We start from the raw sequence: 13,912 nt of genomic DNA on the forward strand, positions 1-13,912 counted from the left end.
TGTCTAGTGATTCCTTCACATGATATAAGTTGTTTGTGGAGCAGAGGCTCAGAGCTAGGACTTCACATTATTTATGAATGTATGATAGGTAGATCATAGCCTTAGATACATAGGCTTTATCCTACTTATGGTCTGTCTTACTGGTCCAGTGGTCTTTCCAACAGTGGCACAGCTTCAGTGCGTGGTGTGAGGGTCCCCAACCAGAAACAACCTATGATCTCCTCAGTGGTAACAACACCCGCTAAGAGATGGGGATCCTGATGTTAATTCCAGCCTAGCAGTGGAGAGAAACGAGCCGAGGTTTCCCATCCCCTGTGTGAGTAGTCTAACCACTAATCTATTTAATCTATTTAATAATATTTAATAATAGAAGAGCTGCATAATAACAACCAGCAAGGTCCCCATATGGTTAGAAGACAATAGGATCAAAGAGCTGAAAACCATCATTCAAGAGGCAGCCATAAAGTCTCCTGCAAGAATGGAATTCTTTTTTTTCTTAATACTTTTTCACTGTATTCTTTAGCAAACAAGTAAGCAAGCAAGAAAGAAAATAAATGAGAACAAAAATAAAAAAGGTTAATTCTTCCATCCCTCCTTAAAATCTTTGCATGAACTAATCTTTCTGCTTTACATTGATTATTGCTTTATAACCCTCAATGAAGTTGAAAGCTACTAAGTAGCAATGCTTCTTTCTTTCTGCCATCATTTTTGAAAGTAAACTTAAGAATTGTTTTCCACACAGTTTGAAGCAGCTCCCTTTCCCAGAGCTCATCTTAACCAATAGACAGCTAAATATCACTGAAAGAGAGCTCCTAATCTGATTATTTACCTTGAAAAAGGTCATAACCCATTCCTTTAAAAGAGCCCCACAGCAAGCCTGACAATAATAATATGTAGAAAGGCAAACCAACTAGAAAAAAATAAATAAAAGATCCATTTCTACAACATGTTCTTTAATCCAATTTCCATGATTTTAAATAAGAAATAAAGCAAACAGACTCAAAAAAGTGTAGATAAATTTAGATGCTTAAAAAAAGGAAGTTATACCGAGCATTTCCAACTTGTGTTAGCTTTAGAATGGACAACATATTTTCATTAGTAGAAGGATTTCAAAGCATATCTCTCTTCATGATTTTCTAATACCACAATAACTTGTTTCATAGGAAAATTTCATACTTCATTTTTCAAAGCATACCACAGTCCTATTTACTTTCCAAAGCCCTCAAAAAGAATTGTCAAGAAATTTTACATCAGCTCCTCTTTACTCAGAAGCTTGAACAACATCCTTCCTCAACTTTATTAATCTCTTGTTCAATTTGCTCTAAACTTCTTAATAACTGCAACAACAGTGTGAAAAATTACTTTTCTTTATACAGAATTATGTGCATATATGCATGTGTGTGTGCATATGTGCACACAGTAATGCACAGAGGCGCATGTGGACTTGCATGTCTACATGTCAATGTGTAATGTTAGCTGATCCACATACAGAAATGACCCCCAAGTTTCAAAATTAGCAAGTTGCTAGTCACCAAGTTCCAAATTTTAGGCAGAATCCTCAGCGAGCTAAGTCCACAGTAGAGGAGCTGGAATGATTACCACTTCCTGATTCTTTATTCCTTAACTCATAGTTCAGAAATCCTCAAAAATTGCTAAATACTGAAAGCTAAAATGGAATTTTTCTTTTTCATGTGTTAAAACCTTATAAAATTAGTATTTCTTCTGTCAGGTATCTTATAATAAACCCTCCCAGTATCAACAAGGCTAGTATGGTATGGAATTTATCTTTCTGAAGGATAAAAGTAAATAAAACTTTAGAAGGTTGCACTGGAAGTTGACCTCCAGAGATTGTGGCTTTATTCCGGCATACTCAGAAACAGTGAAAGGGAACTAATATATATATGTGACACCCAGCCAGCCCATCAATATCTAGTAATATCATCATTTCAATTTGATATTGCTGACATCAGTAAATGATGAACCCAGCTGGACCAAAAGTGTAGAATACTTTTGTGGGAAAAAACACTGTATGTGAAAAATTACTTTGCCCTGGTATTATCTTCACTAGAATTTAATAGGAGCATGATACCAACATCAGCAGAAATTCTCCATTCTACATGTTTTTCAATAATTTAGGTAATTCTTTTACCTAGTGTTGCAATAGATTTTTGTCTGCAGATTTTTGTCTACTGTGTCCTAATACACCCAAACTTGTGTTTCAGAATGAATCCATTTTGAAAAAGGACATAAAAATGCTCAAATAATTTATTAGTTTAACAACACCCAAGTTAGTAGCTAGCAGCTAGTGAGCACTTCTCGCGCTATATGTTAGCTTTGATAATTTTTTTGTCCTTTCTGAAAAATTTAAAGCTATATTTTCTTTTCATCAGTACACAAAGCAGCTTCTCCAAAGCTCATTTTCCTATAACAATTGCACCCATGTTACTTTCCTCAAAAACAGAGCTTAAGTAAAAAACCAAAGTGGGACAACTAAGAAATATGCACATCATCACAAAATATGTTCCTATCTAACTGTTCCATATGCTTATTGTAATGTACTGTCTCTGTGTCTTTGAAAACACAGTATGATAATGGCTCAGGTTTCATCTCTACATTTTTTATCAGCTTCTAAAGACTTTGAACTGATAATGCAATAGTGCTAAAGAATTCATGAATGAATACATATGTTGCGTGCTGTCCCTCTTGCGAAAAAACAAACATCTACTTACCCCAAGTCCCCCACAAGGCAACAGGGAAAAGAGTTTTTGAGACACGTTTCCTATATATTAAAGAAAAAAAGAAACAATAAGCATCATTTATCAAAAAGATATTTAAATACTGGAACAGTAATCACTCTTTACTGTAATTTAGATTTTGGTATCACACAATGAAAATGCCATATATTAGAATAAAAAATATTAATAGTTCTTAGAAAACAAATCAGCCATGGGACATTTAAGGTACTCTTTTGGAACAGTGACAAATCTTAAGACTGTAAGCAGTACTTTCAGAGTATAATGATTGAATCTCCATAGAAAGTCACTCTGAACTAGGGCGACTAATCATCCCGATAACTGTAGCTGATAAGCAGCTTGTCTAAGCTAATAATCTCAGCTTCTTCTACAGCCAGTGGAGTGAGGTAGAAACCTCTACCCAACCTAAATGACTGATGGGATGAATTATACTTGAGAAATGCCTGTTTCTTTTCACTGACAACAGAGGCAACCTTATTAAGCTTACATGAAACTGATAACTAATTTCTTAACTTCATCTCTCAGAAAAAGTTTCTCCTTTGAAAATAGACCCCTAGTCCTCCTATTTTTGCAAAAATGCTATTCTCTTCACTTGCATACCGTTAATGAATACATTAATATTTTAAAAACATAAAATAAAATACTACTTGTTTCAGTATTAATCAGTAAACACATTCTACTACAGGGAACAAAAACTTAATAGGCTTTAGAATCTTAATTTCTAGCTTACTCTGCTCTATACATTAGATAATGTGATAGGGTTTATCTTAATATTTATACTCACTTTTTATTCATTCATGTTTTCTTTTTTTTGTACCACTACACTCAGTGTTTGTCTTGATAAGGACAATATGAAAACCGGGTAAGGATCTCAGGATTTGATGCAGTTCCTATCCCAGTATGTAATCTGATCCTAAGGCAGCTGTGGGAGAGAACATAAGCTTTTCCCCTGCCGTATCACAGAACTGGCTTTGTAACTTTGCCATCTGGAGGAAACGTTAGATAGTGAATCACTCAAGTAACCTAGAGGAGCCACCCATTGTTATGGAAGGGGTGAACGCTGCAGTTACTCATGTTTAGCAGGTGCCAACGAAATGCATAAAGACAATTATAAGCCATCATCTTTGAAGTATGGGAGATCAGACTGCAAGGTCTGAGACTAAGAAAGTACTTTACACTTCAAGTAAAATCCAAGATACATTTTTAACCAACTAGAGGCCTTTGATCAGTTTGCACAGTGTGCAAGAGAAGGCAAACAAAACCTCCTGTGGAGCTACCAGGGGAAATGCAGGTGCAGCAGCTATGCAGAGTATTCTCACACTGTGAGTCCTAATGGCCTCAGACATGCAAGGAAATGTTGGTTGGAGGAGATTGTCAGAGCAGAGGTACAGAAGGATTTTCCAGATCTCTTGCTAAGCAGATCCGGGGACCAATGCAAACAGCAATTTTTCATTTTTTACAGTGGGGAAGATCAAAAAGTCTTGAGCAGATAACTAAAAAATTAGTGCTGTTCAAGTGCCAGGAGACATTAATGGAAACAAAAGGTGTAATTTGAGATAAAGAAGGCATTTTTAGAATATTGAATGACTAGATGTTTTTTTCTTAAATTCCATTGCAGAGTTGGGACATAAGAGAGAACAGATGAATTCTCATTTATCTCCCTGCAGCCGGGCAAATTGTGCATGGTAAACACTATTAAAAACAACAAACACAAAGTAAAAACAGAAAAGCAGATGGTGAGGAAGGACACTAAAATCAATCAACAGATAGTTCTAAAACTGGGGGAAACAAGGGGGGGAAAAAGCACAAAGCCTTTTCAGTGTATCAAGAAACTTGCCAGGATACTCACTTCTTATTATACGATAGTCAAAAAAAGCAGATAACAGACTTTGCAGAACAAGCAAAACATTGAGATTTCATGAAAAGAACAGCGGGGAAAAGTTCCACTAAGAGGGAGTGAGGCCATCGCTTAGCTAGCCTCGCAAAAAGAAAAGAGCTCACAACACACTGCCATAAATGAAAATCAGTAGCAAAACCCTGAAAATGATTTGAAGTGAGAATTTCCCATGATCTTTGGAGTTGATGTCCTAGCAGAACTTGGTAAATAACAGTCATTTTCCAGTAATACCCTTCCACACTTCAGGATACCTCCAGCATAATAATAAAAAAGATAATGGGACACTTCAAGTAAGATAGAAGACAGATTTTAAACAATCATACTTTTTTCGGCTTTGCATCAGGACAGAATTTGCAGTCACCAGCAAATCACTTAAGAAAAAAGATCTTTTAGATAAGATTCAGTACAACAATTTACTGGTAGAGCTAGAAAAATTATCCAAGATTTGTATTCTAAAATTTCAACCCACAAAGGCAGTAGAAGCTAGTTAGACAACTCAGGTGGTGAGACACCCATCACTGACTGAGGTCAGGGCCCCCACAGAAGTCAAAGAAGCTGCTTAGGAGGTTGACAATTGGGGACTGAGAGTCTGATGAGCAGGAAAAGTGATTGGTGAAAACTCTCTTTCAAAAAGATAAATTTAAAAGTGTGTTCAAGTGTGAAAAGGTGCGGTTGGAGGAACCTGTTTTCGGTATCATCCCTCAAGAATGAAGCCATTTCTGCTAAGTGGTCATTTTTTCACTAACTTGAAATTGCAGTTGCACAGATACTCTGTGAATGTATCGTTTAGTTCTATTCTAAATACTGCTCCACTATCAGGGATTTGTTGACAATATATTTCTCACTTTTGCAAATCTGTAATTATTGGAAACTTGATTTTTAGAAACACTTTCTTAATTATGGTTGGAGAGGGAAAAAGCAAACAAATTTGTAAGACCTGTTTGATAACTGTTCTGCCCTTGAGCTTATTCAAAGAGATTTGAAAGGTGGTATTCTGTCACATGAAACTGTAATGTGATGTGACACAGTCTGTATATTAGTTTCCTTCATGTCAAGACAATGTAGTGCAACATAACATGTTGCTTAACACACCACACAGAAATACGATCAGTCAAGAGCTCAAATACACAATAGTGTAGAACTTGAAGTGATTATTTGCAATAGCTGCATTTGTAGGCCCTGATGCAGGGAAAATAAAGCCAAGACTTCAAGCCAGTTTATACTCTGAAACCATTAAGAATATGTGAATGATAAGTTTGTGCATAATTCTCACTGATTTCAGTAGTTTACAGCTGTTTTGCTTTGCATTCTTCAGAACAGATTTTTTTTTCCTGAACAGGGACACTGAAATAAGCCTTTATTGACAAGTAGGACATTTCTAGCCCTAGTTGTACTTAAATTTCATTCCTTCAACTGTTTCTTTTCTGTTTGAAAGATACAGAAGCAGCTTGTTAGGAAAAAAACCCACCACCACCAACAACAAAACTTCAGACAAAGCAGATGTAGTCTTCTGAACAGGGAGAGGGAACAAACGCTTTTCTGGAGCACAAGTGGAGAACAAATGGTGCCTCTGTCTTTTGGGGTGGGTAGAGGAGTAAGGAAAGGAATGGTTAGGTCCTCCTTTTCATTAGGATGCAAAGCCACAATTTGATGGAACAATTTCTGTAGAAAAAAAAATGCACTTTCATTGAAATAGAAATGTTTTATGAGATGATGTTGTTATTGATGACATTTTTTATGAGAAACATTTCCTTTAGCTATTTCTCCTTTGCAACACATCATTTTGAATTTCTATACTATACCAAGATGTAAATTTTAATGTCAGGATTGGTTAGGTTCAACCTCACTGAACTGGGGACAATGAAAGGTGGAACAGTCACGCTGCATTTTGGCAAAACGTAAGAGACAATTAAGTTCCTTTATACAAGAGTCTGGAAGCCCAAATGATTAGACCTTCCAACCAAAAAGCAGGCACATGCAAAAAGCATGTGAGAAGGGTGTTTCATTGACTGTTTTCTTGGTAAAAGGCCATGTGAGATGCAGCAAGAAAACATCCTAGAAACAGAGACATAAGAGGGCATTAAGCCAAGGATACACTCAGAATATATGCTAGGAGTGTGATCTTGATATAAACTTAGAGAGTAACTGTTTTGGACTAAGTGTCAAATAAAAAAGGCAAAGAGTGTCAAGTGAAGAACTGTGGGCAAAGAAATGGTTTTCTGAGATTGGGTAAACAGCTTTTTGCATTCTTTATACATGGGCAGAAACACAGCAAGGATACCTGAGTCCATTCCTTTTTTCACCTCATAGCTGCAACTACACACTGCATCCCATATGCTGGTCAACCACTGAGATCCAAGATGGGAACAATATTTTATATCAATGTGTTCTATATTAAATAATGTGAAAATTAAAATGAAATGAATCAAAACCAACAAAATTTAAATGAAATGCTTGACTCTATCAAAATGGAACATTTTGACAATGTTGATGAACTCAAATCAAAATGTTTCCAAATTTTCATTTTGCAGGGATCTAGAGCTTTTTCTTGGAAACACTTTTTGGTTTGAATTTGTCTTTTTTGTTAGGGGGGATTTCCTACCTTGGAAATTCAAGCTCCTGAGAGTCCATCATACTGTAAGTATTTTTCAGTTTTGATGTTGCCTTGGCTAAGAAGATGTATAAACTTAGATAACATTGTGATCAAGACATTTCTCTTATCTACAGTTATGACTCACTGAAGCAACAGTCTGCCTTACAGAAGAAACTCTTAGCAATAGTTTCCAAAGCAAAATAATTGCTATGTATTAGTAGAACTGTGGCAGCAATTTCTTTTGATGGCTAGTATTGTTTTTGTTTGGGTTGGGTTTCATTACATTTAGGGAAACCTCCACATCTTAGAATAAATATTATAAAAATAGCTGCAAATTAGAGTGTTGCATCCAGTGTGCTGGGACATAAAGGGCAGGAATTCACTCATAGATTATTTCCAAAGTGCACTGCTTTTCTGTGTGTTACCTTTCACATTCTCTGTAGCAGGTCTGACAAGCGGATCTGCTTCATCTTACACTCATGGCAGAGCTTAATTCAATCCTACTTTTCTATTATAAAAAGCATACCCTGAGCATTGGCTGTGCATGAAGATATTTGATGTGAAAATCCTGTCAGTTTTCTGCTGTTCTGTACATCCATAGGTCCATTTAATATTTTAATGTTCCCCCCCCCCCCCCCCCCCCCGTTATTCAGATAGATGTCATATCCTGCATAATGGGAAAGCATTAAAATAAAGTTCACTTATTAGCAAGACTTAGGCATGGTATCTGCACTTAGTGTGGCTGAAATAATTGAAATAAAGCAAATGAGAACAGCAAACAAGCAATTCTGTCAAGCAAGTATATCTTAAACTCCCATTTTCAAATCAAAGAACACAAGGAGATAGAAGACCAACCGTGTTCAAAATTGCCATTGACCTCCAATGGAGAACAAATACAGTAAAGGGTCAACACTTTGATGATTTTTGAAGCAGATGAGGAGAAACTTCTATTGCTGCTTTCCAGCCTGTGCATTTTGCTAATCTATATTTGGCTTCCATTGTAACATTCTCCTTCCACATAGCAATGCATTTGGAAAAAGTGAATTTTTGTCACACTGCTTGCCAAGTATTTTAAACTGACACCAGCTATGACTAATGACAGTGCTGGAATGTGCTGTTCTCAGTAGAATAGAGGCCTGTACAGACCTAGGAGTTTCCTGGGGTCCAGCTTCTGTCTGTTCAGGGGGCTGGTGCCATACAGCAGTGAATGATGTTCAGAGTGAACCAGCTGTATTTCCTCCAGACTGGCTTTTCGACCTCGAATTCGCTGAAAGAAAACAGCAGAGGCCTACAATATTCCACTGACAATATTTAGGGAGAAAAAAAAAAAAAAGTAAAGGTCCGAAATAACATTTAGTATGATTAATAATGGGTTGAAATTGCGTCATGCAGGAATGTGACACTGATTTGTTTATTAAAGTAATGCTATATGAAAAACAAATGCGTGTGTGGTTTATCACAAATGCTTCACTTAAGTCTTAGCAGAGTTAACTTCATACAGGGTTTCACATACAAGAAAAGGAAAAGATTCTGCCTCTTTTCTACATTATATTAAGAGATACAAACCGAAAGGTGAAATATTTTTAAAGTAAGAAATCTGGCTAGAAAAATTCTAGTTTAAAGAGCAAAAACTTCTTCACACCTGTAAGCTGCAGATGTGTTCTGAATGAGGATTAATGTTTTTTGCATCACTACTAGTACTTGTGATTTATGCTGCTAGGAAGAACATGATCATTGTAAGGAGAGCCAGGGAGAAGAACAAAATTAAAGTTTAAATGCTTTAATAAAATATTTGTATATATTTTCATTTTTTTAATGTATGTTCAATATCCCCAGATCATTTTTGCTGTTACACATGCTGACTCGCTTCCTTACATTTTTGTGAGTAAGTGGATTTTGTCTCTTTAATTGTTTCTCCAGCCTGTACCCTCCCCACTTAAATCAGTGTTAAAAAATCTGGGATGTCCTTCTATAAATCCATTGAAATTTAATCAGTTTAGGAAGGAAGGAAGATAGGAGAGAAAGAAGAAAAGATAAAACTAACACTTTCTTATTCAGCAGATCTGCTCCTTGTATGTATTTGGAGTTACAGCTTGCCCTAAAAATATTTACTTCTCTCCTTGTGCTCATGCTGCACAGCCTTTGCAGACACAGCAACATGAAGCAGATTTTGTTCAGGTTTGGGCGTAATAAACAGTACTGTCAACAAAGTTCTGGTCCCAAGATCATCTTTACTGTTGATATTGGATAACGTGAAGAGAAAACAGTCTATTTTTCATGTCTTGGACTCTATTTGCAGATCAGATCCTTATGAACACCTGGGGCAAAACCTCTCACAACTTAAGACTGTGGATCTGTCCGCCTGCCAAGGTCTCCAGATAAACAGGTTATCTAAACAGAAGTTACCCAAATAGACCATCCTATTTTTAATAGACTGATTAACCTGTTACAGAAATGCCACTCAATACTAATTTCTTAGAGGTTAAGTTGTAATTGTTATTATATCCATCACCTACTCGTGCACATCAGAAAGCACCAACCTCTTCACTAGGAGAAGAAAGCAATATTAAAAATATTAAAGAGAACGTGCACTGCAGAAGAAAGAAGCTGCCAAGGGGGGGTCAGAAGAACCATGCACAGTCTATATTGAGTTAAGCAGTGGCAAGTTTTTTCTGACTAATCAGGAAAAATGTCCTAACAGTTAGATCTAGATGACTGTGGAATAAGCTTCCCCTCAGGGAAATGGTGGAAGCCCTATTTCTTGCAGTGTTTCAAACTTGACTGGACACAGCAGTGGAAAAAACATTTTAGGGAACGATCCAAGAACTAAATGACTTAATAAACCCTTTTTCATCTCTAATTTCTTCAAGCCTCTCCCAGTCTCACATGAGAATTTGTAGTGGTGCACTCACTTCCTTTTAACACACAGTTCCACAATCAAAATCGGCACATTATGTTACTTCATGGAGTCAGTAAACTCTGTAACGGTTCTTCTGGGTCAGATAAAAGTTTTCCTTCACAAGTGAGGTGACTGGTAACATTTATTCATTCATCCATTCTCATTAATGTCTATGTTTCTAATAAGCTGCTTTAAAATCTATATACCCAATTCTCCACAGCAAAACTGGGAAGGGAGGCTGGCTTTTAGGACAGCTAAAACAAAAGCATAAGAAAAGTAAAGAGGTATTTTCTGAAGGTCACATCAAAGAACCTCGAGTAAAATACTCACTCTCTGGTCATGTATTTTCTACAAGTTATACAAAAACTCTTTAAGAGATCTTTAAGAGAGTTAATTGTCTGGCTCTTTTTAAAGTGCTGTTAAATGCCATATCCCTTTAACTATAAAACGACCCACAGCTAGTCATTATTCTTACAATGGAGAGCTCTGTGATATCCTACGGAATACAGTGATTTGCCCTAACAGGGTAGGGTCTGGAAGTGGCCTCCCCAAAACGTTTTGCTGATGAGCTACCTACTACCCACTATTGCCAGCTAGATTCTTTAGAGCAGAAACAGGTTGTGCAGAAACAGGTTTGGTGCAGAAATCAGGTGGCACCGAACAGGACGCTCGACTCCAGCCTGCTCCCAGCAGTGAGGTCCTCGGAGTGCAGCCAAGCAGCTCAGCTGCCAGGGCAGTCGCAGCCCAGATCTTTTCTTTCCCCACAGCTTCTCCAGCTCTAACCTTGAGCATCAGCAAGCACATTGATACAGTAAATGGCAGGAGGAAAGGGAAAGATAAACAGTGCACACAGCTTTGCTGTTTCTGCATTCCCACCTCCTCGTTTACTGTTCCTTTCATCCCACCCTTGCAGTATCTCTGCTTGTCAAGCCATTTCCAAGAACATTAAAATTTCAAATATTTAAGGCTCTACACAGAGGAAAAAATAATTGATATTAAAAATAACCTGTCATAATTGCTAAGAACAGTTCTTCTTACACAATGATGTCAGGATTTAGCAGATCTACAAAAGCACATGTCATAAGTCTGTTGCCAGAATCTGGCATCATGTAACTTCAGTTATGCAAAGCAATAGTTTCTGGCTCTCACTGGCATGAGTTACCAGACAACATAACTTATGCATCTGTATAACTTTACACATACACTTTTATCCACATCTTTTTTATTTTAAAGTGTCTTTCTTAATTTTCATCTGCCATGGTAGTATTAAAAGCATAAAATTTAGTAGAAAGCAGAAAATTGGCATAAAGCCAATGAAAAGGGAGAAATAGCATAGGAAAACTTGTGAACAGTATTTATTTCATTCAGGGGGATTTGAATACTACATCCATCCACCTACTACACCCTTAGTAGAAGGCAAGTCATCCTTTTCTAATGTGCATGACAATGTGTGTGTTGGCTTTCTCCTCTGACATATGTAGTTCCCTCATCAACAGAGACATTTATACATCTCAGGAGAGCAAAACACTGCACCTGAGTACTTCAAAAAATCACTCTAGAACTAGAAAGTTATTCTCCCTACAACAGGAAAATGCTTTCACCTTTCACAGAATTTGAGGTCAATGAGGACTGTCTAGTGTGGTCTTCTGTTTAAATAGACCATTAAAGTTTCACACAGATAAACTCTATTAACCTGAAGATTTTGGTTAGACTTTCAGCAGACTAAACTCTTGCACAGTTAGAGATTCAAAAAGACAAAGGTGACACTGCCTGTTTCTCTCTGCTAAACTAACAGGAATTGTTGACATAGCTTAAGGAATACTTCTCATGCGGGTATCTCAGTGTAAGGTGTCCATTTGCCTTTACTGGAGCTATTTATATGGAGATAGTGTCTCTGAAATTCCCTTAGCGTATCCAGTTTGTAAACAAGGTCTTCAGAGTTTTTCCCACTTTTCTGGGATTTCTCATAGTTGTTGAATTTTCTCTTGTTTTTAAAACTACACACAGATAGCATGGATTGTTTGCCAGTCAGTACACCCACATCGCTTGCTACCTCTCTGTTATGTGGGAATTGCAAACATATCTCTGACACACATGCACCCACATAGAGATGCATTTACTCTCTTCATGTGTTTTGGTCCTCCAGTGCCTAACCTGAGTATGTTCAACACTGCAAAGACTTTTGCTCTTAAAGACTAACTTTTCCTGTGTTATCTCTTCTTTAGTAGTAAACTGAGGTTCAGAGGATGGAATTTTTTCATATATTTCAGTCTATGTGATCTGGCAGACTCAAAAGTTTTTAAATCTTTAAATTCTTTCCTTCTCTCCCCTTCAGTCCATGAGATATGGACAGCAGGAGGTGTATGATGTCTCCCTAATCCAGAAAACTACCAAAATTCAGATCAAATTCCAGGCTGAAAAGAAAAATGTTGCTGGACCACAGTGCCTACAGGAAGTAGAGGTGGGGGCACAAAGTGGGACTGTGTCTACATTCTTCTTTTCTTTTTTAAAACTGTGCTGATCAGTGTAGCCTAATGTCAGTCATGTGTGCATAAATTATGGCCCCAGAGGAGTTATGTAAATACTTCCTCTCCCTAGAACAAGTAGAAAGCAGACACCACTACCAAAACATAATTCTTTTCATCCCAAAGGTAGGGTAGCTATGCATTGCTCTTTACCAAGAGAAAACTGCAAAAAAAAAAAAGCTAAAGGATGATTTTATGCCAATCTTTACAACTTTTAGCTGCCCTGTTCTGGTGCTGCATTTGCTAACTGTCTGTTCTACTTCTGTCAGCCTTTAACGAACACAGAATAGGTAAGGTATTTCAGTAAGCATACAGGAACTTTTAAACTACTGCAAAAATATTGTGTCTGAATTTTATTTTTCCAATACCTATATACCAGAACTATAAAAAAGTCCACTATGGGGGCAAACTACTCCCTTCCCTTGCCCTGGACTTGGTCAGGGACTGGTCTCTCAAATCCAGCTCTCTAGAGCTGGCCATGGTCTGAATGTCTTTCTCCTTTGTCTTGGGGAAGCCGATGGGGAAGTAATCTATCTATTTGGAAGAGTAATATGATTAAGGAAAAAAAGCTTTAACTAGTTTCACAATTTAGCAAAAACCCTCTAAACTGTTGTTTGAATAACTCTAGAGCTGAAATATCTATGGCTAGAAAGAGAAAATACAGTCTGGAGAAACAAGTCCTTTTGGCTGTGTCTGCAGCAGTAAATTAAGCAGTGCCAGGAAACATTCCCAGGCAGAGGAACACAGTCATCTGTACTATTACATTTCTGAAGTGGTCCTTCACACCGTTTTGGCTGAGCAGCAACTAGCACTCTCCCAAACAACTCCCAGACATGGTTTGGTCACTGGCATGGGCCAGGGAGCATTCCTGGTAGTATGAACATGGGCCTTTCCATGCCAGTTGGCTGCAGTGGTGGAGAACAGTCCCAGGCACATTTTATTTCATAGTGAAGACACAACTTTGATTACCCCAGTCAAAACTTGTTATGATTTTACCAAGTTGTATTTTAAAAATGCTCCATAGGGGGCAATATGAGCAATACATATAGGTAATAGATTAAGTCTAGGTTAATCTACCCAGATTAATCTATTAACTGCAGCAAGCATGGTGTCAGCCCAGTATATATGACTTCCACCATCCCATGCCCAGTTAGAGAAGATGGTTCTCTGTGCGCTTGGCCAGCCATCTCTCCCGGGCCATAGACCTGAGCTGTGTGAGAGGGGTTAATCCACACCACATTTTGC

At 37.4% G+C, this 13,912-nt stretch overlaps 1 protein-coding gene across 17 annotated transcripts in view; it reads right to left on the reverse strand.

Annotated features, from left to right (window-relative positions):
• HDAC9 (histone deacetylase 9) overlaps nucleotides 1-13,912 on the reverse strand; it is a 491,400-nt gene that overhangs the window by 123,731 nt on the left and 353,757 nt on the right. For all 17 annotated transcript variants that reach the window (XR_007505862.1, XM_049799074.1, XM_049799072.1 and 14 more), the window contains 2 exons: nucleotides 8,390-8,510; nucleotides 2,730-2,779 (listed from right to left, as the gene is read on the reverse strand). Coding sequence is in view for 16 of the 17 variants with exons in the window: in XM_049799074.1 (XP_049655031.1) it covers nucleotides 2,730-2,779; nucleotides 8,390-8,510 (171 nt within the window). In the remaining variant the exon portion in view is untranslated. The remainder of the gene's footprint in view (nucleotides 1-2,729; nucleotides 2,780-8,389; nucleotides 8,511-13,912) is intronic.

This window comes from Accipiter gentilis, chromosome 4, assembly GCF_929443795.1.
Source record: "Accipiter gentilis chromosome 4, bAccGen1.1, whole genome shotgun sequence".
NCBI lineage: Eukaryota > Metazoa > Chordata > Aves > Accipitriformes > Accipitridae > Astur > Astur gentilis.